The sequence below is a fragment of the Suillus fuscotomentosus genome, assembly GCF_016647785.1.
Source record: "Suillus fuscotomentosus strain FC203 chromosome Unknown F5891scaffold_6, whole genome shotgun sequence".
NCBI lineage: Eukaryota > Fungi > Basidiomycota > Agaricomycetes > Boletales > Suillaceae > Suillus > Suillus fuscotomentosus.
The window spans coordinates 101,895-123,696 of NW_024539518.1; the positions used below are offsets into that span (position 1 = coordinate 101,895).

The 21,802-nt window shown below is 48.7% G+C and overlaps 9 protein-coding genes across 9 annotated transcripts; 3 read left to right on the plus strand and 6 right to left on the minus strand.

Moving 5' to 3' along the window:
* Positions 1-919: 919 nt before the first annotated feature.
* Positions 920-1,638, plus strand: F5891DRAFT_1182678 (uncharacterized protein; the record flags this gene model as incomplete). The annotated part of the gene is made up of 3 exons (XM_041366202.1): positions 920-960; positions 1,021-1,095; positions 1,155-1,638. 3 exons carry the CDS (start codon positions 920-922, stop codon positions 1,636-1,638), a joined length of 600 nt encoding a protein of 199 aa, XP_041231189.1.
* A 2,447-nt stretch (positions 1,639-4,085) lies between these two features.
* On the minus strand, positions 4,086-5,141 carry F5891DRAFT_1182679 (uncharacterized protein; the record flags this gene model as incomplete). The annotated part of the gene is made up of 4 exons (XM_041366203.1): positions 4,086-4,424; positions 4,473-4,649; positions 4,694-4,896; positions 4,949-5,141. The coding sequence occupies 4 exons, from the start codon at positions 5,139-5,141 to the stop codon at positions 4,086-4,088; spliced, it is 912 nt and encodes a 303-aa protein (XP_041231190.1).
* Positions 5,142-5,547: 406 nt separating this feature from the next.
* On the minus strand, positions 5,548-7,460 carry F5891DRAFT_1182680 (uncharacterized protein; the record flags this gene model as incomplete). Its single annotated transcript, XM_041366204.1, has 6 exons — positions 5,548-6,270; positions 6,319-6,450; positions 6,505-6,522; positions 6,598-6,931; positions 6,974-7,275; positions 7,323-7,460. 6 exons carry the CDS (start codon positions 7,458-7,460, stop codon positions 5,548-5,550), a joined length of 1,647 nt encoding a protein of 548 aa, XP_041231191.1.
* Positions 7,461-7,772: 312 nt separating this feature from the next.
* F5891DRAFT_975809 (uncharacterized protein) lies at positions 7,773-8,969 on the plus strand (the record flags this gene model as incomplete). Its single annotated transcript, XM_041376566.1, has 4 exons — positions 7,773-7,785; positions 7,944-8,620; positions 8,671-8,740; positions 8,794-8,969. The coding sequence occupies 4 exons, from the start codon at positions 7,773-7,775 to the stop codon at positions 8,967-8,969; spliced, it is 936 nt and encodes a 311-aa protein (XP_041231192.1).
* A 55-nt stretch (positions 8,970-9,024) lies between these two features.
* On the minus strand, positions 9,025-10,241 carry F5891DRAFT_619271 (uncharacterized protein). The gene is made up of 5 exons (XM_041372480.1): positions 9,899-10,241; positions 9,620-9,838; positions 9,356-9,560; positions 9,199-9,282; positions 9,025-9,144 (listed from the first exon to the last, which is right to left on the minus strand). The coding sequence occupies exons 1-5, from the start codon at positions 10,065-10,067 to the stop codon at positions 9,081-9,083; spliced, it is 741 nt and encodes a 246-aa protein (XP_041231193.1). The 5' UTR covers positions 10,068-10,241; the 3' UTR covers positions 9,025-9,080.
* A 422-nt stretch (positions 10,242-10,663) lies between these two features.
* Positions 10,664-14,550, minus strand: F5891DRAFT_943020 (kinase-like protein; the record flags this gene model as incomplete). The annotated part of the gene is made up of 13 exons (XM_041374454.1): positions 10,664-10,693; positions 10,745-10,902; positions 10,954-10,977; positions 11,034-11,303; positions 11,361-11,427; positions 11,486-11,636; positions 11,689-11,818; positions 11,880-11,916; positions 11,968-13,176; positions 13,227-13,346; positions 13,398-14,183; positions 14,236-14,326; positions 14,378-14,550. 13 exons carry the CDS (start codon positions 14,548-14,550, stop codon positions 10,664-10,666), a joined length of 3,246 nt encoding a protein of 1,081 aa, XP_041231194.1.
* Positions 14,378-15,973, plus strand: F5891DRAFT_619060 (uncharacterized protein). The gene is made up of 6 exons (XM_041372478.1): positions 14,378-14,910; positions 14,963-15,083; positions 15,140-15,237; positions 15,288-15,613; positions 15,663-15,815; positions 15,865-15,973. The coding sequence occupies exons 1-6, from the start codon at positions 14,696-14,698 to the stop codon at positions 15,888-15,890; spliced, it is 939 nt and encodes a 312-aa protein (XP_041231195.1). The 5' UTR covers positions 14,378-14,695; the 3' UTR covers positions 15,891-15,973.
* An 82-nt stretch (positions 15,974-16,055) lies between these two features.
* Positions 16,056-19,456, minus strand: F5891DRAFT_943306 (Sec23-binding domain of Sec16-domain-containing protein; the record flags this gene model as incomplete). The annotated part of the gene is made up of 7 exons (XM_041374473.1): positions 16,056-16,403; positions 16,446-16,603; positions 16,658-17,634; positions 17,684-17,956; positions 18,008-18,272; positions 18,328-18,803; positions 18,852-19,456. 7 exons carry the CDS (start codon positions 19,454-19,456, stop codon positions 16,056-16,058), a joined length of 3,102 nt encoding a protein of 1,033 aa, XP_041231196.1.
* On the minus strand, positions 19,239-21,618 carry F5891DRAFT_619095 (uncharacterized protein). Its single transcript, XM_041372479.1, has 2 exons — positions 21,127-21,618; positions 19,239-21,076 (listed from the first exon to the last, which is right to left on the minus strand). Exons 1-2 carry the CDS (start codon positions 21,515-21,517, stop codon positions 19,608-19,610), a joined length of 1,860 nt encoding a protein of 619 aa, XP_041231197.1. The 5' UTR covers positions 21,518-21,618; the 3' UTR covers positions 19,239-19,607.
* Between the last annotated feature and the right edge of the window lie 184 nt (positions 21,619-21,802).

Sequence of the window (21,802 nt, forward strand, 5' to 3'; positions counted from 1 at the left end):
GAGGCATGATTCTCTACAACGGTTGGTCTCATTAGTGGGCGATGGGGTGATCACCATGAAAACACGGTTCTGAGGAAGGTCCCTCCACAATCACCATCCTCCTGATTATTGATGACGTAGAACGAGAAAGTGATCATAAAGTCGGTCACTACCCGAACACATGCAAATGCAATTCAGCGGGACTAGAGCAACAGGTCCCCAGGATGTAGGTAGCCATTTCAGAGAGAATGTCTCAGTAATTTCAAAGCATTACATTTCTAGTGGTCCACTGGGTGGGAATTAGACTGTGAAATGAAAAGCGATTTCTGATTATTGAACAGATAACATTCCCACGAGGCCCTGGCCCAGAGGAATTGTTGGGTGGTCTACTCACGATTGCAATTGAATCATTGGCCCCGTACAAATAGCTTGACCCAAATCTGCGAACATGTTCTAATAACTCTCTGCTCCTCTAATAAAGCTAGTCATGTGACGATTATATCAAGCTGTGATTGTTTGAGGTGCGAAGAATCAGTGCTGGTAGAAGCATCAGTTTCGAAGTGATTTGTGTCTTTGTTTAAGGAATTGAGGAACACCTGGCGTTCCTGACTCCTATTGAGTTATTCGGTGAAAGGGAACCATATTGAAGGCAAGAACTCAGAGTGAGTGGTGGGGGACGACTGGTAACCAATGACTTCTTTGAACAAATACTAGTATTCAATAGTATTCAGGCCTGTACGATAAAGAGACAGAACGAGCTGAGAGCAACCCGGAGGCTCGCATCACAATACATGGTATGGTAAAAGCAACAAATTTGGGCTTGCTCAACAAAATGCACAAAGCCTGGCTTCTCGCATGGGGTGGGAGGTTAGGAGTTGACCTAAGTAAAGCCTAGCTTCACTTGTGTGTGCCATTTGAGGTCCCAATTTGACAGTAAGGCATGTCTTCTGTTGGCCAGAATTTCATATTGTGTGACTGCACGTGAGTTCCTGTTGCTATTACTAAGCTGACTTGAATGTGTTGACAGCCACCCCTCTGCAGTTCTCAACAGCCTCCAGGCTGCCCACCACTGCCTGCACAGTCTGTGGTGCAGTTTTCTGCTTCATTGGACAATGGGTGAGTCATTTGGTCATGTACTAACAAGACAAATATTTAAAAAAAAAATCCTTCTGCAGTTCCCCCTGCACCCAGGCCCTGTTTCCTCCCCTTCAGCATGGCTATGCTGCCCTGCCTTCTTCTCACTCTGTTGACTGGGAGGCCCGAGTGCACCACAACTGCCACAACCAGTTTCGTGCTTGGCTTGAGCGTCGCAAACTCAATGATCCTTATAGTAAGACAGCCTGTCAAGAATGCACTCATGCACATGAGCAGAGGATGCATGATCTCTCCAAGGATACTGCCAGGATTAAAAAAGCCATGGAGAGGAGCAAAGAGGAGCATGAGCATTGGATGAGTAAGGAGCAGAAGATGGCTGATAGGGCAAAACAGAAGGAACTCCTTAGGGGCTGGAAGGAGTGGTGGCGCAATGCAAAGGCATGGTCAAGTTGTCAGGAACAGCTTGATTTCTATGATAAGCTACTCCATCAGGCACCAACACTAGGCTGGGAGTTGCCACCAGGCTGGAAGTGTCCTCCCCCACCCTCAGGAAAACTCTTCTGATAGGTTTCTCTTAGATTGTTTATATTTTAGGTATCAAAGAATCTGAACTTTTTCATTTGAAAATCATATTATTTGTTTCAAAATCTACTATGATCATTAGGATGCAGAGTTGGAGGGACAGAAGAGCATGGAGAGGAGAGAATGAAGAGATGGGAGACAGGAGACAGGAGATGGGAGACAGGAGACAGGAGATGGGAGACAGGAGACAGGAGACAGTAGACAGGAGACAGGAGACAGGAGACAGGAGACAGGAGACAGGAGACAGGAGACAGGAGACAGGAGACAGGAGACAGGAGACAGGAGATGGGAACATGGGACACATGACATGATGGGAGATGGGAGACGGGAGGACATGGGATGCAATAGGAGATGGGAGGCAGGGAAAAATGGGAAAATAAATACATTCAATGATACTGTAATAATATTACTGTTACATATTTTGTAATTTTATGTTGTGTAGTAGATTGTATTTTAACATTTGTCAAAATCCTGCTCAATGAACATAGAACTGACTGATCTTATGGACTATGTACTTTTATGTGGTGTGATAGATTGTACTTTGAGTTTTTTTGAAAAGCTGCTCATAAATACATTTCAAAATTATTCAAAATGCACAATTTATTAGGATGCAGCTCATCACGAGCCTTCAGAATTATTAGGATGAAGCTGAGGCCAGGGAGCTTAAAAAGAGCGCGAAGCACTCTTTTTTTGCAACCTATGCCGAAGGCAGAATGGGTGTAAGCTAGTTGAGTAGGCCCAGACCTCATACATGTGGCGGATGGGTGGGCCTGGAGCACCACTTTCATGAACACCACTGGGCCCTGCTCATGATCTCAGAGCTCATGGGCTGGCCCCATAATATGACCACAGCCCCAAGGGCCCATATGCATTACTCTGGGTGTCCACATGGGCCCGGTGTAGAAGAGGAATGGGAAGTGGGGTTATATGGGTGGTATGAGATATACTCAAGTAGTCCTCGATGAGTGAGATATACATCGGCCCAAGGGGATTGCGACTGAGAAGGTTCCTCTAAGTGTATATGTGGAGGGAAACACTGGACTGGGCGCTTGGTCAAGCCTGGTAAGGCGCACGACAATGAGCGAAGCGCGAGTGAGTGAAAGCGATGTAAAGTGCTGATGAGCGACGACAGCCAACAATAAGCGACAGCGCGTGACTTATAACAGAAGCATGCACTAAGCAGAAGCGGTGCGCATGTGCAGGTGGTGGAGCGCAGCAACCCTTAATGAGTCAGAACATGGTGGCGGCACTTGTATTGTACTTAAATACTTAGATTTGATTGATAGATGTGAAGGAGAACTTAGACTTAGAGTCCAACGATGTGCGGGCAGAAAGATAGTCATTATACAGTTTAGGCGCATGTATATATACTAAGTAATGTTAAGCGCTGTCAAGTGCTAAAGCGAACCGAGAAGCAAAGTGGATATGGAATAATATGTAATGTAAGGGTCCATGATGGAAAACATACAAAATATGGTATAAGCGCCGGAGATATGTCAGAATAAATGGAAATAGAATCGGAATACACACCAATGAATCGAACAGACATGGAATGGATGGACAGAGGACGGGCGACGGAACCAAAGATGCGTGTGCTGATGTGTGACCAAAGTGCTCGTGCGCGTGAGCGGCCGACAAAGTGCTTGAGTGCGCTGGGTGAGATATGAGTCGCGCTATATTAGGAAGTGATTGGAACGATGGGAATTAAGATCCCTGCAAGCCCACAGAGATATTAGTCTCTACACCGGGGTCCTCACCATTGTATACTGTCAGGCCTACACCCTGTAGGGCAGCAGCCAGGTGGGCCCAATGACACGAGATCAACCCAATGGGCCCACCCCTGCACAACAAAATATGCATACGGGCCTGTGGAGCTGCTGCTGGTGGCAGGATGCAGCCCAAGAGAGTTCTCTTAAATCAGGGGTGGGCCCACATCACATCAAACAAGCAGAATGGGCCCAGTCCCGGCTAATGTGATTAACAAGCAGGCCCAGTGGGTTACACAACATACAGTGAGATACGCTGGAGCCGGCGAAATGGTGCCAAAAGGTACTGTCCATTGCCGATACATCTTTGGTCGGTCAAAGACTGGGTCAGAAGTTCGCTGATGCAGGTATGGTCCAGAATCTGATATTACTGTGACAACTTGTGGTTAGGAAGGATCAAAAGAGTTTGAGGACATCCCCCAATGTACTATATCTATCACAACTCTATGCGAATTCCATCGCATCAGTAACTACATATTTGTACCTTGAATAATCACCTCGGGGTACATCTACAAACTCATGAATATCATCCCTCATATACCACACCCAGCCAACTTGATCATCATTCACCCAGTTCACCCCATGCCTAACAATTCTTCCCGATGTACCAGCCATGACACCTGGATTATAGGCAATTTCAATCCCAATATTTGGCATCTTTATTCACGCCGATGTATAACCGCCAACGCTGGTCATTATGTCAAACCATTGAGCATGGGATAGAGCATCTCGGTGCAAGGGAGTATACCAGTTGCACATAACAGCGACAATGGTAAAGACAGATGCCCATTCTCTGAGCTGTGTCCCCATGGTCTGTGTTTGATGAGTATCTGCCCAAACCCCGAGCCCCAGTTGTATTGTCAATGATGACCAATAGAGACTGGAGTGCATGACTCTCAATGCAGCAGCAACAAGGGCCACTGGTCTGCACATTGCCCGACAGTAAGCCACACCATTGTTGCTTTTAAGGGTCACTGACACTTCAGGCTGAAACTGTGGAGCCTATGAAGAAATCAGGCAAGAATATTCTGTTCCAAAATGTCAATGTACTGGATGAGCTTGCAGGAACCACCCCGGCGAAAGATTGATGCACCCTGAGGTAAGGCAATGTTCATTGATTTGAAAATTGGATTCATGGGCACACCATTTATCCTTCAGTGATGTACCACGGGTGATACTCTTGCCTAGCAGGCCCGACATCATCATCATCGCCGCAAGCATGTCATTCTAGAACGGTCAGCAGAAACCATCAGCGAGTTGTGCAAGCCCACCTGAATGGCAGCATCAATTGCTCTGGGGAGGTACCATAACATGATAAGACCAAATCTGTCCAGGACAACTGCTGGATGCTTCAGGACAATTTCACGATCCGGCAGGTATTGGGCCAGGAGATATTCTTCATGCCCGAGGCTAACACCTCTCTCCTGCTTTTGCAGCACTTCGGAATACCTGGTGATATCGAAGTTGATGGTGACTAAAGGCAAGTCAAGTCAACGATAGCACCGGAAGCATGGAAAGGTCATTACCAGGATTGAGATATGCATCGGCAAGGATCCTTGCAAGGTGGGAACAACCTAGCATCAATATCAATACAACATCAAGCTCCAGCAGTGGGAGCACCTTTGGCATCACTCCAACAATAGCACAGAACTGGCAGCAAACATAGTCACTGGCAATATGAGTGGTGGCCAAAGCCCAGTCAGCAGGCACAAGACTCATGAAGGTGGGGACAGATATGACCATATCACTAACTGGTCAACACCTTTATAAGTACCACTCATCGGGAATCAATGATGGGATGTAACATAACGACATAAAACAAACTGAGGCCCTGGTTAATAGAGCCATGTGCCCGAGCCTTGCTGATGAATGGATAACACAAATGTAATGATGCAGGCTTGGCAGGATCATGTACGTCCTCAATAAGAAAAATGGACTGCAACTTTGCGATAATTGTTGGTTGGTAGTCCGAAAGTAAGACAATCATCAGCATTGCAGCGGCGCATCACACCAGTGCATTTATTAGGGTAATCCATAGTGAAAGTATAACTAGGACATTATCACTCAATTCTGAATCATCTACCACTACATGGCGACAGTGAGAATATTGACCAACAGAAATCATTTAGGCGGGAACTTTCCTAGATGCCAATTCACTAGAGGGAGGGTTGGTCTGGGAACCTGAAGGTCCGGCGTGGGTGGCGGCAATATTCAGAATGGAGTTACTGGCAATCATGGATGGACCTGGTGTGAAATTGAAATAAAGCCATTCCATTGCCTGTGCCTGCCCGGCGCTCATGCCTTGACTGTATGGAGCTGTGTGACCAGCAGCAGGAAAGAATACAGCATTATTAAAATGAGGAGGGACAGGCAGGTTGGGTACAACACATTGATGGATGGATTCATAGGCATCCATCAGGACGGCAGTACAATTTCCTTGTGCAGTCAACATTGCATCAGCATTCCAGATCTGAGTCTCACGAGTCTGCGATTCAGCATGTAAGGCCTTAACCTCCTCTTGCAATATGGTGATCTCGGCACACATTTTCTCCATGGTGTGGATGTCGGTATCCTGGGCACCAAGCCGGGCATTCATGGTTTGAACCAACTCGGCCATCTTGGTGTTCTGACTTCGGATGTCAGCCACCTGAGCCTGAAGGTGATTGATGGTGTCCTGAACGACCATGAAGGGTGACACCAAATCACCTACCACCTCTAGTGTCATGGCCTGCAAATCCCTTACAACAGTATCACTGGACAAGTCAATTACCATGTCCCTGGCGGATGACGGAGGTGAGTCTTTGAGACAAGGAGCCGGTGTCAGTGGAATCACGGTGATGGGAGTGTTCTGCAATGAATGAGAAGGAGTGAGACTCAAGGCATTTTGGGAGCTTACAGCATTGACATCAGCCTCCACCACCATGTTCATCATGGCAACAGGCTCAGGGGCAGCCGATGCCTTGTGTTCCATAAACATAGCTCCACTTGTTTGCCAGTCACGTGTGGCAGTCCTAGTGCTAACCCGTTTCTGGAGAAGACAGTAATGAGACACACATAAAGATAGAATGACCATTCACCCTACCTGAATCTCATACCAAGGCTTCCATTGATCACCAGTGTTTCACATCAGCAGGAGCTGATTAGATCCTTTTTTTGGCAGCCTGCTGGAACCAACAGCTCTAGACTTCCTCCGCTCATAGTCCCGCCAGTCTGTCTCCACCAGCAACGTAGCTTCCTTTCCCTTCCCTTTCCTATCCATTGGTACGTCCGACCCAGAGGAGACTACTATTTCTACCTGCTTGTTTTTCGGCTTTGGCTTTGGCCTAGTTGGTGTTGTATTTGTAGGTCCCAGTGCAACAATCTCAGCTATGTCTTTGTCCACACTCGCTGGTGTGATGACCTTTTCTTCATGGCCAATGGCAACCTCTTCGGATGCACCAGTGGACCTCCGCTTCCTCTTCTGAAAAGGATCACTTTTGGTGATATCCCCAACAATTTTGATTTTGTCACTGTCCATACACAAGTTTATCAGTGTCTTCCTTGTGACAGACCTTCCAGGTGGCTTTGACTTTGCTGCCAATGAAGGGACCGCTGGTGGATTTGTGACAGGAGGTGTATCTGGAGGTTGTGAAATCGGTGCTGGGATCCATGCAGTCAGGCCCTTGTGAGCCATGCCATATAAATGATGGTGCTCGATGCGAGGGTCATCACACTTGATGTTCTTCCACACCAGGACAGTAAGAAATGATGTCTGGCCAACATGATCTACATGCTCCATCAATTCCATGGCTGCCGAGAGCAAGATCAGCGGAATCGCAGTCGCTGACCATGCATGACTTTGAAATGCCAGAGTCTGTGGTGAATTAGGTAACAACACATGACTAATAAGGACATGCTGACCATGATGGTTGCCATCTCCGTGGCCATTTCCAGGTGGCCGGCCGGACCTTCGGTCCACTGCAAGGCTCTTGCCAAAATTTGCAGGACACCAGTGGTTGCCTCATTGAAGGCATTGTTGGAAACTTGTGAGGATGGCATGATGAGCAGGGAATGTGAGCGTAGATGCCAAAGATGGGGAAAATTAACTTGGGATTATATGGCAGATGTCAATGAATTAAAATTTCATGTCATTATACGAACTCAGCTTGGTGACCCATGCCATGCAGTGGTATGTGGATTCAGAAGCACTGATCTTTGACCACATGTCCACTTTCCCATGCAAACAATCTATTGTCCTGGCTAAGTGTTTAAACCCCGCAGATGCAACCACAACACTGATTGGCACATATTTAATGCTCATGTCTTCAAAGGTTCCTCCAATCACTCATCTGAAACATCACTTTCTACAACATGACTAATGCTAGTACCCATCACATACATACATTTTGACCTCCCCACAAGCAACAATACACCTTCTCACTTGCCAAGTTCCAACATTGGCAACCTACCTCAAAGTGCATGTTTTTCTGGTGTGCATAATTGTTAATTTATTTCCATGTAGAATTCAACTTTGGGTTTGAGACTTCAATTTTGGGTTTCCGGTGAGACAGCCAGTCACAGTGGAGGTCCATTTGCAGGACCCAGCACATCAAACAGCTCCGACGCCACCACAACCTCAAAAATTCAACTTTGGGTTTGCAGTGAACAAGCAGGGCCCAGCGGCAGCGGACTCAATGGCGTCATCACCTTCTGTTGCTCCAACCACATTCAACTTTGGTTGGGCTCAGTCCCATTCCACAGAGAAGGCAGTGGTCCTGGCAGGCCAACCACTCAACACGCAAGGCCCAGCAGCAGTCGACTCAGAGCCTACACCACCTTCAGCTCCAAAGACATTCAACTTTGGCTGGACTTGGCCCATTACCACAGAGAAGCTGTCTGTCCTGGCAGCTCAACCGGCGCCTACACCACCTTCCCCAGCTCCTAAGACAGTCAACTTTCACTGGACTCGGCCCATTACCACAGAGATGCTGGCTGTCACAGAAGCTCAACCGGAGCCTACACCACCTTCCCCAGCTCCCCCAACATCCAACTTTGGCTGGACTTGGTCCATTACCACAGAGAAGCTGGTGGGTCTGGCAGCTCAACCATTCAACTTTGGAATGGATCTGGATGGTGAGGTTCCACCCTCGCCACCTTCACCACTGAATGGCCAGCCCATTCGCCATAACCGGTCCAGTGCTCCCGACAATGAAATGCAGGTGTCGGTGGTCCCTCTATATCACTGCCACTGCCATCTACTCCTCCAAAGGCACCAGTGGCCGAACCTTCATCCACAGCGGGTGTTGGTACCCATGTTGGGTTTGACCATAACAACAAACGTAAGTTTCTCATGTATATGCATGAGTTATCCAAAGAATAACCACAATTCTAGCATTCAAGTTTGGATGTAAGGTCCCTCCAGCAAAGGTTGGGGAGTGGACACTGGCGCCTATTACAGCTGCCAGCCCAAAACCATCACCGCCTCTCATGCCAGTTGACTACACGCCAAAGGCCTTGCCAAACTTTGAGGGTGAATACTGTACCATTTCATTCAATTTGATAGTGTAGGATATGAAATTTTATAGAATGCAAAAGGAGGAAATGTAGCAATGAGAATATTGATTGCTACCACCAATATTCAATAGCTTTTGATAAGTGTTGCAGCTGACCAGGGTAGTGTCATTTCATTGTCACCGTAAGCCCTGCAATTAGGGTGCCATCACAGTCTACATAAGGAGGATCACTAAAGCCAAACATGTCGATAAAAACTTAAAGCACTAGGAGAAAGGAAACTTACTCATTCATTAGCCAATCATCCAACTGTTGTTCAACTGCAATTAAGCTCTTTTTTGGTTCAATACCTTTGTAGTGGTGCAATAATCTGCCAGAGCAATAAAGTAAATGAGTAGATTTCAGTATGCCTTGGTTTTGATGAGTGGGAATGATAAACATACCCCTCAGGTACCATTGGTTCACCCAAATATGTTAAGTCTAAAAGTAAGGGTCTCTGGGTTGCACAGCTTGAGCAAGGAGGCTTGCTGTGAGCCTGAATTGCAAGTTTGGTGTTGGGATACACTGGCAAACTAGGTTCCGAAAGACCATACTGAACACACCAACTTCCTTTCGACCCCATACAAAAGCACAACACCCATATATGTCCTTCAGGGAATTGGGTGTTTATATCAGTGAGGAACAAGTCAAAATGACAGACCACACACCCTGGGCAACAAATTCTACTGCCAATTTCTGTCTAATACGCAGGCATTTCTGGAACATCCTGAAGACAAAACGAGCAAAGAAATAGTTTTCGCCCATGCCATGCCCTTCATGGACTTGAAGATCATCTGACGGACAATTCACTTCGCTGGATCCATGCCGTGACACATTGATCTCATCTCGCGGACAACTCAACATGTGTCTCAAAGACCCACCCTCGGCTGATAGCATATGGTGAGTTAGATAACACACTCTCAGGACATTGTGTACCATGCACTTACGATCAACATTGTCCCCCAATTTCAGCTGCATAAACAAATCGTGGTCATTGACTATCATGCACGCAAGACGCAAGTCGGAAGAGCAAGCAGGCGAGAATTTGGAAATGAATTTAGTAAACTCCCAAAGGGCTTCTCGCCGGTTGTTTACAATCGTCCAATACAACGCCATGTGATCTTCGATATTGGGTTTTGGATGAGGTTGGAGAACTCTGCTGCTTGGAGAGCGGTAGCGCAGGAGGTGATAATTGGCGCGACAGAAGAAAGGGTGAAATCAGGAGAGGAGACAATTTCACGGATGCGAGATAGAACTGAGGCACGCTTGGATTGTGGGAAGGAAAATACCGAACGTTTGCATCGGACGGAATCCACTGATACAGATGTAGAAATTGGATCATAAGGGGGAGGCTTGTCAAGGACGCTAGACGCACTCTCATCGAAGGTTTTGGTGGCCATCACACGTAGAGGAGTAAAAAGGAAACAGAGTTGAATAGGGGCGTGCCACATCATCTATGGTAGGATGTTGTGCACGTGGGCAGAATTCAAATGTCGGATCACTATATGGCCAGCTTCTTCGGTTCTACTGAATAAACCTCAGTTCTGTTCGAACCGATTCTTGGAAAACACAAAAAGCGCACTTTGACTGTCACGGAGATTACCTCTTGACAGCATTGCATGTACTCAGCAGCGGGCGATATGCTCCTATATACAACACTATAGATACCACGCTCTACGATCCATATACCTCAGATGGGAATTCGACCAAGGCTACAGAATGGATTGCGAATAATATTGATACTTCAAGAAGAGATCAGCTTGAAATGCGCAATTGCCTTAGTCTCTACTCACGGAGTCGTAAAGACGCGTCCAGTTGGAGCCCAAGGAGGTATCAATGAGACGGTCGATATATTCACCCACAAGGGAATGAGTCAAAGCGGGTTGAAAGCGATCACGCAGCTGAGCCGCAGTCTGTTCGCCGAACGCAGCAAAGCACGGCAGCTTGGAGTCTAACACAGGTCATTTACATGAATTGATTCCGCCGACTGCGGATCTCTCACCTTTTTGCATCAGTTCCACCAGAACTGCGGATGATTGATGTCAACGTCATGAACAGGACGGATCAAACATAAGTACTGACTTATGATTCGATCGCAGTGTTTTCTCGCTGCCTCGAACCCCTCACGAAACAGACGCTTAAACTCCAAAAAAGACTCTCCATCCACACCCCCCAGCACTTCGACATATTCCGGTGGTAGCTTGAATGGTGCAGCTTCAAAACCTATGTTACCCGGAGAATTGGACAACATGAACCCAAAATCTATATGAATAAGGTGCCCCTCTCGGTCTAGCAATATGTTCCCATTGTGCCGATCCTTTATTTGCAACAGGTACGTTACGATGGAATAACCTCCGAAATGTGTAGAGCATTTAATATAGGAATCAAGGTATTGAGAGCGGGACAGACCTGCGAGTGACTTCGCAAAGTTGCGTTGCGCTCGGACAAACTTGGCCGTAGATGGATCACCGTAAGTCTTGACATGTATTTCAGCACGTCATCGCTTGCGCAAAACGATGAAACGAGGGACCAACCGACTTGAAGTGATCTAAGAGAGTGACATATCCAAAACGGCCTTCCGCCAACCGTCTTGCATATTCGGACTTCTTGATGGAGTGTATTGACACGGCATCTGTTATGGTCTCTACCAAGCCCGACGATGCGCCAGTGATTAGAATCTGGAAGCTGGAAGTAGTTAAGTTCACGCCATTAACGTAACTTGTTGAAGCAAACTCACTAGCGGACCCAGCATTGACAGTCCTCTTCTTGCCAAATTTGCTCAAACTGTTGTATAAGCTGAACGGCGACCTGTTCTTGGCGAAGGTCGCCGCCAGTTTTGACAATCACAGAGACACAATCCCAGTTCGCTGGCGATGGTGAGTTCAACAATTGAATGCAATTTTTTCCATAGTAAGGCTATAGCCTTACCTAGATGACCATACGGCGATCCGTGCTGTATTCGACTCTGAAGTGGCAGAAATGGCAGTCATACAATAGCAAAATTAGTCAAACCCACCTTCTTTGTCGCCCAAGATTCGCTGAATATTAAGGCGGAAGGATCGACCTTGTTCAGCTCACGTTTGATGATTGTTTCGTCCTCAGCAGTCTTCAGGTTATCGCCCACATCACCAATGCGCATTATCCTTTCTCCTTCCCTGTGTTCTCGCATACGCTCCATTCGCTCTTCCTCAAGCGCAATCATCTCCTTCATTATACGGTCTCTGATGGCGGCTGCCTCTGCATGCTGCACACGCATCCGTGTGGTCGCTGGTGAATCACCAACCCTTCCAGCGAGCGAGGGGTGTAGTGGCCCGCTGTTTGCCTGGTGATGCGGACTGATTAGCCAACCAGAACCAGGGAGCCAACTCAGAGGACCAGACGGCGAACTCAAACTAACAAGGGCCGCAGTTGAATCGGAAGAAGGTAATGTGGTTACTGCTTCGCGAATAAGGTTCGCATTGAGCTGCGAAAGCATGACAGCTGCCGTACGCATGCGTTCGGAGTAATCGTCAAGCGAGAGTATACGGCTATTGCTGTTACTATTAGGTGGTGGATCTGGCAGCTGAGCGGTTGAAGGTAGTGTCAAAGACCGATCACCAGTGGGTGGAAAGGCGGGTGAAGAAGACAGCGATAATATCCCTTCTGGGTTGGGCGAAGAAGATAAGGAAGAGGTTCGAGACCACGCGACCATATCCAATTCCTTGTTCTTCAGCACTGGTGGAAGTACAATGGACTCGGTAAGGTCTATTGGCCTGCGGAGAGACTCGCCGGCTCCGTACAGTTGTTCAACGAGGTCCATCTCTTCATCATCACCAATGAGAGAACTTGTACTGCTGGTAGCAGAAGCCACAGGGACCAGCGGAGCTTCTGCCTCCTCAGCGGACTCCTTTCCCAAGGCGTTTTCGGAGCCAACAACAAGATCCCCAAGGGGCTTGTGTTTCGAAGGAAGAGGTGACCTGGTGAAAGCAATGAGTTCTCTCGAAGCACCTTTGCGTTCGTTCTCCTTTGTTACGATCCGCTTCAGCGTCTCCTTATTGCTTCTCTTTGTCGGATCAAAGTCGAGGTCATCGTGCAGTATCTCGATAATGAGCAAATAAGGTGCTCGCTCCGCAGAATTAAGCACAACGCTTTCGCCAGGGGGGATTCGAACTATCTTGTGGTGCGGTTGAGAGGCATTCCGATATGCAGACTTATCGGATGAAGAGCACCACATAGGCATGCATACCTGAGATTCCATATCACGAACTGAGGTATGAATAAAGAGGAAGATGTTACCTCTGCAGGAAGCTTGTGGTTAAGAGCAGTTAATTCAGCTCTAAGGGCGCTTACTCGCGCAGGTTTTGGCACGACGAGTAGGCGGTTAGAGATATGTTCGAGCGTTATTAAGAATTGAATCTGTTACGCTTGTGTAAAGCCAAAGTGATAATGTCAGCGGAAATTGCTTACTTCTGAACGGTAATAGTGACTTTTGAGGAGATGCGCTTGTGAATCCAAATCATACCGTTGAAGGAGGGAATCGCCAAAGTTCAGTGTATTCTGCCGAAAAGGATGCTGGGTAGTTGGTATCGAAGGAGATGATTGGTATGGGCTGGCAATGCGTGATGGTTGTGAGGGATCAAGCTGATCGAGTGGATCCTCAGATAATGTTGACCGATGCATGTTTTGCAAATGAACCAGAGCGGGACTTGTCTGCGCGGCAACAACCGTCCGACGACGTTTGAGAATCTTCTTGGAAACCGCAGGATCATGGAGGGCACAACTATCATTAGAAGAGTGTTCATGAGAACTAGCCGTACGGCCATCTTCATTTTTTCCATCTGAACCACCGTCATCATCATCCCCAGAGTCATCGCGGGTGGTCTTCCCTGATCCTGAAGTAACGTCATTGTTATCGGTCTGGACGCTTTTCAGGTCTGATCCGTCCTCGTCAGCACGGCCCTGCTGCAACGCAACCTCACCCATGACCTCAGTAAGCTCAGGCACGGCAGGAGTTCCAGCTAACATCAATCCAAGTCCAATGAATACCGGTTCGACATGGGTTTTAACCTTCCGACGTGAGAAGCGCGTCTGGAACGGCATGTCCAAGCCAGAGTACGGACCAGAGACTGGAGTTGGAAGATCACCAAAGATGATGTCATGACATCTTTGTAACGTCCGCTGGCATACCTGAAAAGACGGAGAACTACGTGATGAGGATAGATCTTGCAAAGAAGCTTGCATAAGCCAAAGGGTCTCCACAGGAATTAGCTGTGAGCTTGAAGCTACGGGGCTGCTGCCTACGTACAATCATGGCTATATGCGTGGACCGTTGTGAGATGTCTACTACAAAGCATTCCAGTGCCCGTGATTTGGAAGGCCGGGTGACGAGCAAATGACTAACGAGACTATTAGTATAATTCTACGACACGATGAACACTGGTAGATACCATATGAAACCCCATACTTCGCGTAATTCCTGAGTGTCAAGTTCTTTCAACCTTCGGGTAAGGTAGTATGTGATGCCTATATTGTCGGCATACAGCATCAAATATTGTAAGGCCACATGAACAGAGAAGAAGGACGGTGATAAAAACAGTCGTAGGAGAAGGGCATGGGACATTGTCTGACAGGGCTGGTCGCCGTCTAGGACGGTGAGCAGTGCCAGAGAACCTGATCCTAAGCTGCCTAGTTCCCACGGCTGCTATATGAATCTTTGTTACACGTTGACAACTTTGGTCACTCTTGACTAACGCTTTACTTTCAATATGTTCTGGCCACTGCTCGCTCTCTCACTTTTGCCCTTATCATTAGCGGCACAGAAATCAGTGCACGAGCAGCTGGTGGACCTTGCAGCAGCTGGAAATGGACTCATACAGCTCAATGAACAGACTTATGATTTACTTGCCTCCCCGATGCGTGACTGGTCGGCTGCTGTGCACTTCACTGCGCTCCATCCCCAGCGGCGCTGTGCTCCTTGCAAGTCAGTTACAAGATTCCAAACATGCATCGGAAGCTAATTGCGACCTTCACAGAGAATTTGAGCCAGCATTCACTGCTGTAGCTAAAGCATGGGCGAATGCTCCGAAAGACCAGCGGGACAAGCACTTCTTCGCTACTCTTGACTTTGATGATGGCCCCGCCGTCTTCCAAAAGGTAATCGTACCATTATATCTCACAAAGCCACAATCAAAAATTGACGCGCTCATTAGCTCGGCATGTCTTCTGCGCCAGGTGTTCATGTATATCCCCCGACTGATGGACCAAACGCGTCTGCAAAGAAAGCCCCCTTCAAATACGATTTCCAAAAGTAGGAGTTTCACTAAACCCTTGATTTAAAACCCTAAGTGTACTCTACAGTGGTTTCGAAGCTGGACCCCTCGCTGAGCAACTCTCTGTTCACACCCCAATCCCTATCCCATATAAGGCTCCCTTTAACTGGGCGCGCGCGGGCAGCATCGTCTCACTCATCCCAATCATTACCCTTGTCTTTCGCTTTATCAAACCAGCACTGCAAAACCGCTGGGTCTGGGCTGCTGGCACGATCGCTACTTCCCTAGTCATGACCTCTGGCTACATGTTCACTCGCATCAGAGGGGCACCTTATACTGGCCCTAACGGCGCTTGGATCGCTCAAGGCTATCAAAATCAGTATGGACAAGAAGTTCAAGTCGTCGCCATGGTTTGTACGTCGTCTCGCACCTCACACATCAGGTTGGTACTGATCATTCATAGATGGAATCTTGGCTGGATCTTTCTTGATGCTGACTGTCGTCACACCGCGCCAACTGTCGCCTACCCGTCAAAGAACTCAGGTATATCTCTGGACTACAGTAAACTTCCTCGTGTTCAGCATTTTAGTATCACTTTTCCGTGTTAAAAACCCAGGTTGGTCTATGTCGAGTATTCACACGCAGCGCTGACATTTCTGTTTTAGGCTATCCATTCAAGCTCATTCTATAGAATCATGTAGTCCATTTCGCAAATTAATGGCAGCCACGCATGCACTTGAATTATAAAAAGCAAATAAACATGTACATGCATGAGGTGTGACGAACGACGAAAGCCAAAAGATATCCAGAATAAATCGATGCAATGATCTCTATGATAAGGATTTGTATAAGTGATCTACGAAACATTCTCTTGCTGTTGGAAAACATCAACATAGCGGGTTCGTACATTGCGTTTGGTGGCTTGCGAGCGTGGGCGACTCGGTGTCATGGGAGTTGATGGCGGTGCTGGTGTATTTGGGAGAGATGTTGCTTCTGCGGGAGCAAGATTCGAACGCACTCGCATGGGCGGCTTAGCAGTGGGAGATGTGCTCAAATCCGTAACCGAAGCAGATCGGGCTGGCGGAGGTGCTGAACTTGCACCATTGGCATGAGGAGCACTTGCCCGCGCTGGCGAGGCTGTCTGTGCTCTTGAAGGTGGGGGTGGTGCAGCTAGCTGCGTGGTTTCAGTACCACCCTGACAAGTCTTTCAGTGACATCACACGTCCTGATAGCATTGGTCGCATACCTTCTTGTTTACCCAACGCTTGAGATCTTTGTCATAATAGAAAGCCGATTGATCTCCAAGACTAGCCTTGATAGGACCAGGGGCTGTTTCGGAACGCTTCCAGAATCGACCCAACCAAGAGCTTGGTGCCGCCGAAGCCGTCGCTGGCGGATTGGCGTCTAGCGACAACAGTTATCGATGAATGTTGTGACGAAAAGGCAACCACAACTGACCTTTCTTTTCCTCTGTTTTCTTGACGTCCTCTACAGGCGTGGCAGATTTCTCACTGCTCCCAGATCCAGCTGGACGTTCACGTTTGTTTGCGTTATTGCCAAAGCCCAAATCCTCGTCCTCATCCTCGAAGCTTGGTTGCAGCTGGTGAGTCGGCATGGATGGGCTGGGAGCCACAGCCAACGCGGGGTCGTCCATTAAGGAGATGAAACCATCAGACGAAGCCTGGAAATGGTCGACTGAGTGAAAAGTGGCCGTGGTCGGTGTGGGGCCAGAGTCCGAATTGTTGAGCGAAGACCACCATCCTGTCTCTTGCTGTTGTTGCTCAGAGCCCTCCTCGGCAGTCATCTCTAAAGAGGGCTTTCGTGACAACGGTTCGGTACCATAGGCAGGGGCGTAGCCATTTGTTGTTGAATGCCCATTCATTCCCGAGCCATGTGCGGAGTGCGGGTAAGCTGGTCGTGGTGGGTGCAAAGGCGCAGTCAAGGGAGGTGCTGGCGACGGCTGCCGTGTTGAGTGGTAATAGTCCATGGCAGATGAGGCGCGATCGATAGGCACGTGGGAGTGAGAAGTTGAGACTGCCATCGCGGAACCACTTCTGCGAGGAGGCGGTATACCTGACATTGAATGCGGATTCATCACCCCAGGGGGAGGCGATGGACTTGCGGAGGTTGTGGTTGATGAAATCTCGCTGAAGTGAGAGAAAGGTCCCAGGGATGACACTTGACTCTTTGACGGTACCGGCGGAGGCGAAGGCTCGTCCCCTTCTCCAGCGATGAACTTTGTCAAGCGTCCCTCAAGCCAACTGCCGATACTGTCAAGACTAGGTTTGTTCACCTTCCCACCTATCCAAGATCCGCTCTTTGCCATCTGTGGAGTACCGATCAAGCGATTCGCTAACCCTTTCAATTGCTCGATAAGAACGGAATTGAGATAGTGTGATGGATGTGTCATTGCAGCGGTGATTGCCTCGCAATATCTGTAGTCCGATTAATAAGGCGCAGAATTGCACTAGAAGATAGACCCACCTGCTAGCTGCCTGTATCTCGCCAATCTCCGCAAGATACGAAGCCCTGATAAGCTTGTATGCCTGTAAATGCGGCAGCCCGTGGAATGGTTCTTGTCCTTTTGTAACGCTCTTCAGCGAGAAGGCAAACTCGGCAATTTCGGACAGAATGATGGGGTCAGTGTCTTTATAGAAAGAGGGCCATGCGTGTGTATTCCGCGAGCCGATAAGAACAATTCGACCCGATGGACTCCCAATTCCACCTATCGGAGAAGTCTGAGGAGAGAGCAAGTAACTGACGGATGATCTTAGCACAGGAAAACAAGTGCGAGAATTATACAATTACCATACATGCGCAGCTTCGACCTGTTGATGTGATACAAGGTAGTCGCCCAGTGCTGTCAGGGCTGCGGACCACTCAGGGGACACAGGACTAGAAACCATCGATGCCACAAGTTCTGGCCACTTCGATAAAGCATTGGCAGGGATTTGTGCTGCCATTGCTGGTGAAGGAAAACTAGGCGACATTGGCGTGGTGTGCACAACAGCCGGTGTAGGGACTTGCAATGTAGCCGTTCTTGCAAGCAGATTGGTGGGAATCAGTTCCTGGACTGTTTGTCAAGTAGCTTCATATCAGAAAATTCAGCTCAGAAAATGATCACTGACCAGCAGTTGGTCCCTGACCAGAGAATAAACTGTAGACTACACGAAGCCACTCTCTTCCGTTACTGGAAGGAGGTACATGTTCCTTTCCTCGTCCAACAAAAGTCGTGCGCTGTGCATCGTGAATGCCCAATTCTCCCTTGAGGAACTCGTTGACAACGTCCTTCCAAGCCTCCTTGTCGATGCTGCTTGCAATGACCATCGCGTGTGCCCACAGTTTCTCATCCAGCGCATAGTTATACGCTTGTCTCCTTTCGCCTCTCACAAGGAATTCTTGTATCTTGTCTAACGCGGATGGAAGGAGCATGGAAACTGATATGGGTGTCTCACTCGTGCTAGGGTGGCCACCGTTGAGGCCAGGAATCGTACCAAGGGCATTGGGTATACAAGAAGCAAAACCCGGTGTCGAGATGTCAGCACCCTCAGACGCAGCAATGCGAGGAAGCAGTGCCGTTCTCACAGCTGAGTCAATGTGAGCGCTGGAATGAAATGAGTTAAGGATACCTATTCGTGGTCTGGCGACAGACCTTCCCGACAGTGCACCATCGTTCTCAACCATGATCTTGAGCAACTTGACTAGAATCAATTTCCCTTCAGTACGCTGCTTCTCGGTTCCATCTGACATATACGTCGTCGCACGTGTAAGTTCTTCAATCCGATCCTCCAGATACTTGACGACGCGCGCTTTCTTCGTTTTCACTTGAGATGACGCCCCAGTGCGCACGATACTGACAGGTGTACCAGGGTCAGAAAACAAAGGACCAGGATAAGCAGCGGCAGAAGGTTCAAGCGCAAATTCGGGGAGAAGTTTGTGCAACACGCGTATACGCACATCCGTCGAGTGACGAGACGACAGCGTAACATCATATCCAGTGATAAGGTCAGGGGAGCTGTGGAAGCATGTAACCATCTTGCCACCAAAACCAAAACTGATCACTGGGGCTCGCGAAGATGTACGACCCAAAGGATCGTTTGAGCCTAAGAGAGAAGGGGAGGGTGCATATGGAGGGCGGACCGTGGATGAAATAAGAAGCTCCTGACTGTACGCAGACACCGCACCGTACGGGCTTGGTTCACCGGGACGAAACTTGGGAACCAACCCATTAACTTCGCGCTGAGGGGGGATTCCCATGGGCATGGATGCCGTGGAATGCAAAGATCCATTGGAACCTGAATGATCGCGATATTCGGGCTGCATCAGAGCCACAGAATTCCTGGCAAGTGCATATGGATCAGGGGCTGGAGAGGCCTGACGCGAATTATGGAAGGGGGATGAAGTCCTCTCATACGTGGCATGGGATCTGGGCTCGTAACTTGTTCGCCGCAACTGGAACTGTCGAGTTGTAGGCACTCTTAACAGACCCTGCATGGCTCGTGAACGAGCGAACAGAACTAGGAGATGTTGCTCTGTTGGGCGAAGCATAGTGTGACGGCTCATATGTAGAGGGCGGATGGGGAGGACCAGGATACACATCCTGTTCACCGGAATTGAAAGCGTTGCGCAAGGGAGAGGAAACCCTCTTTACCGGACTACGCAGGGATGACACATTTGAACCGTTGGATCCGTCTCTGGAATGAGAAGGAGACCGCCGTAGCACTGAGCCTCGCATCATCATCGTGTCTTGGTGTTGATGCACCTTGCCTCTAGACGGGGAAGAAGGTGGGCTGCTATGCAGCTGTGTGGAACCATTCAAACTAGCATACTCTGCAGGAAGTGGAAGCGTGTAGGGATCTCGGACGGCATGCAAAGAAGGGGATGTTGCCTCAGTATCCGTCTGCAAACTTTCCGGATCGTCCCAAGGCATATCATCAGACGTGTAGGCACGACTCTCTGAGTGCAAGTCATGACTTGGTGGTGGATATGTCTCGGTGGCAGGAGAGATAACACGTTGGATAACGTCCGCAAATGAGCTAGATGAACCCTGTTTAGGAGTAGGTGCTTCGTCAAGTAATTCCTGCTCATAAGAGTTTTGTGGGGGTGTCGGGGGATTCGCGTGTAGAGGAGGGGCAGCCAATGGGGATGTACGAGCGCTCGCTTGTGATAAACTATGTTGCGTGTAATGATTGCCAACAATCGATTGTGGAAGCTGCTGTAGAAGCTTGGGTGGCGAAGTAACGCCCAAAGCGCCTGTAGGCTGATGTGTCACTTGCGCTCGTGGAGGTGGATGGGAAATTGGAGGTTGTGCCACATTACCGGAAAGGCTGCCGTACCGAGTACTATTAGAAGGGGGAGGGGGAGTAGGAGGCACAGCGGGTACAGGGGGTACAGGAGGGATTTGCGAGGGCTGGCCATACGAGGCATACTGTCCCAATGATGGTGCGCGTGCGCTCACAGCACGCTTTGGCACCTTCGGAGGAGGAAGAGGGGGATCATAAGCATTCGACTTCTGTGGACGATAAGATGCAGCCGACATCGCAGGAGGAACTTGAGCGGGAGGAGGAGGGATGCTGGGAGAAGCTGGCTTAGGAGGTGCAGCGTGCGCAAACGACGAATAAGGTTGAGAAACCGAGCGTGTCATAGGGTTATACGGCTCGTATGTTGTCTGAGAGTCGGCAGGTGCAGCAAGTGGTTGTGACGCGCGAGTGGGTGCGATGTTAACGGTGGGTTTGTAATGATCGTAGCTGCCGTGGACCGGCACATATGGTTGGCTTGGATATTGACTCCCGCCGTATTGCGAGGAATTGGCAGTTGGGTCCGGTATGTACTGGTGATAAGCACTTGCTGTACCGCTAACATTATGACCTCCTTGCACTGCAGGGAATTAACACTGCAGATGCAACAAATTTACACAGCCGACACACCTGGTTGTTGGACATACGAGACCTGCGGTTGAGTCGTGGAGTAACCAGGCGCAGATAACCACTCTTGAGACTGTTCGTAACCGGCAGCAGAGTATTGCGAGCTGTCAGGAGCCTGGTTCACAGGAACACTGGTATCGTGGTCCACAGCAACTGACCAGGGATCTTGTTCAAAAGGCTGAGTGCCCTTGGGAATGTCTTCAGCGAACAAGCTGGAAGCGTCCTGGCCCATGTCAGATGGATAAGAAGCAGACTCGTGCTGTCCATATTCATGTACCGCCAACCCGGCAGGTGGTGTCGTGTCAGTCTCCTCGTTGCCAATAACCGAAAACGGATCCGGCCCAGCATCGCCATCTGAACCAAATAACGAAGCCGCAGCTTCCACAGTACTCATGTTTGCAACGTTTCCGTCAAGCAGGCCAGTAGAATGCGTGGTCTTGAGAAAAGCGGGATGCTGACGTTTCGTTGAAAGCTTTTGCGCTTGGCCAAGTGACGGTAGTGCCTACTTTAGCACTAGACTAATAATACCTTTGTTTGTCACCATTTACTTGGAACCTTTCCGCGGGATCATTAGTTCATCCGAGTTAACATGCATGCGGTGCAAGACAGGATCCATGATGATTATAACTGGTGTGCTCAGGTATCTATACGATCGATATGTACCACGGATGGGAAAAGA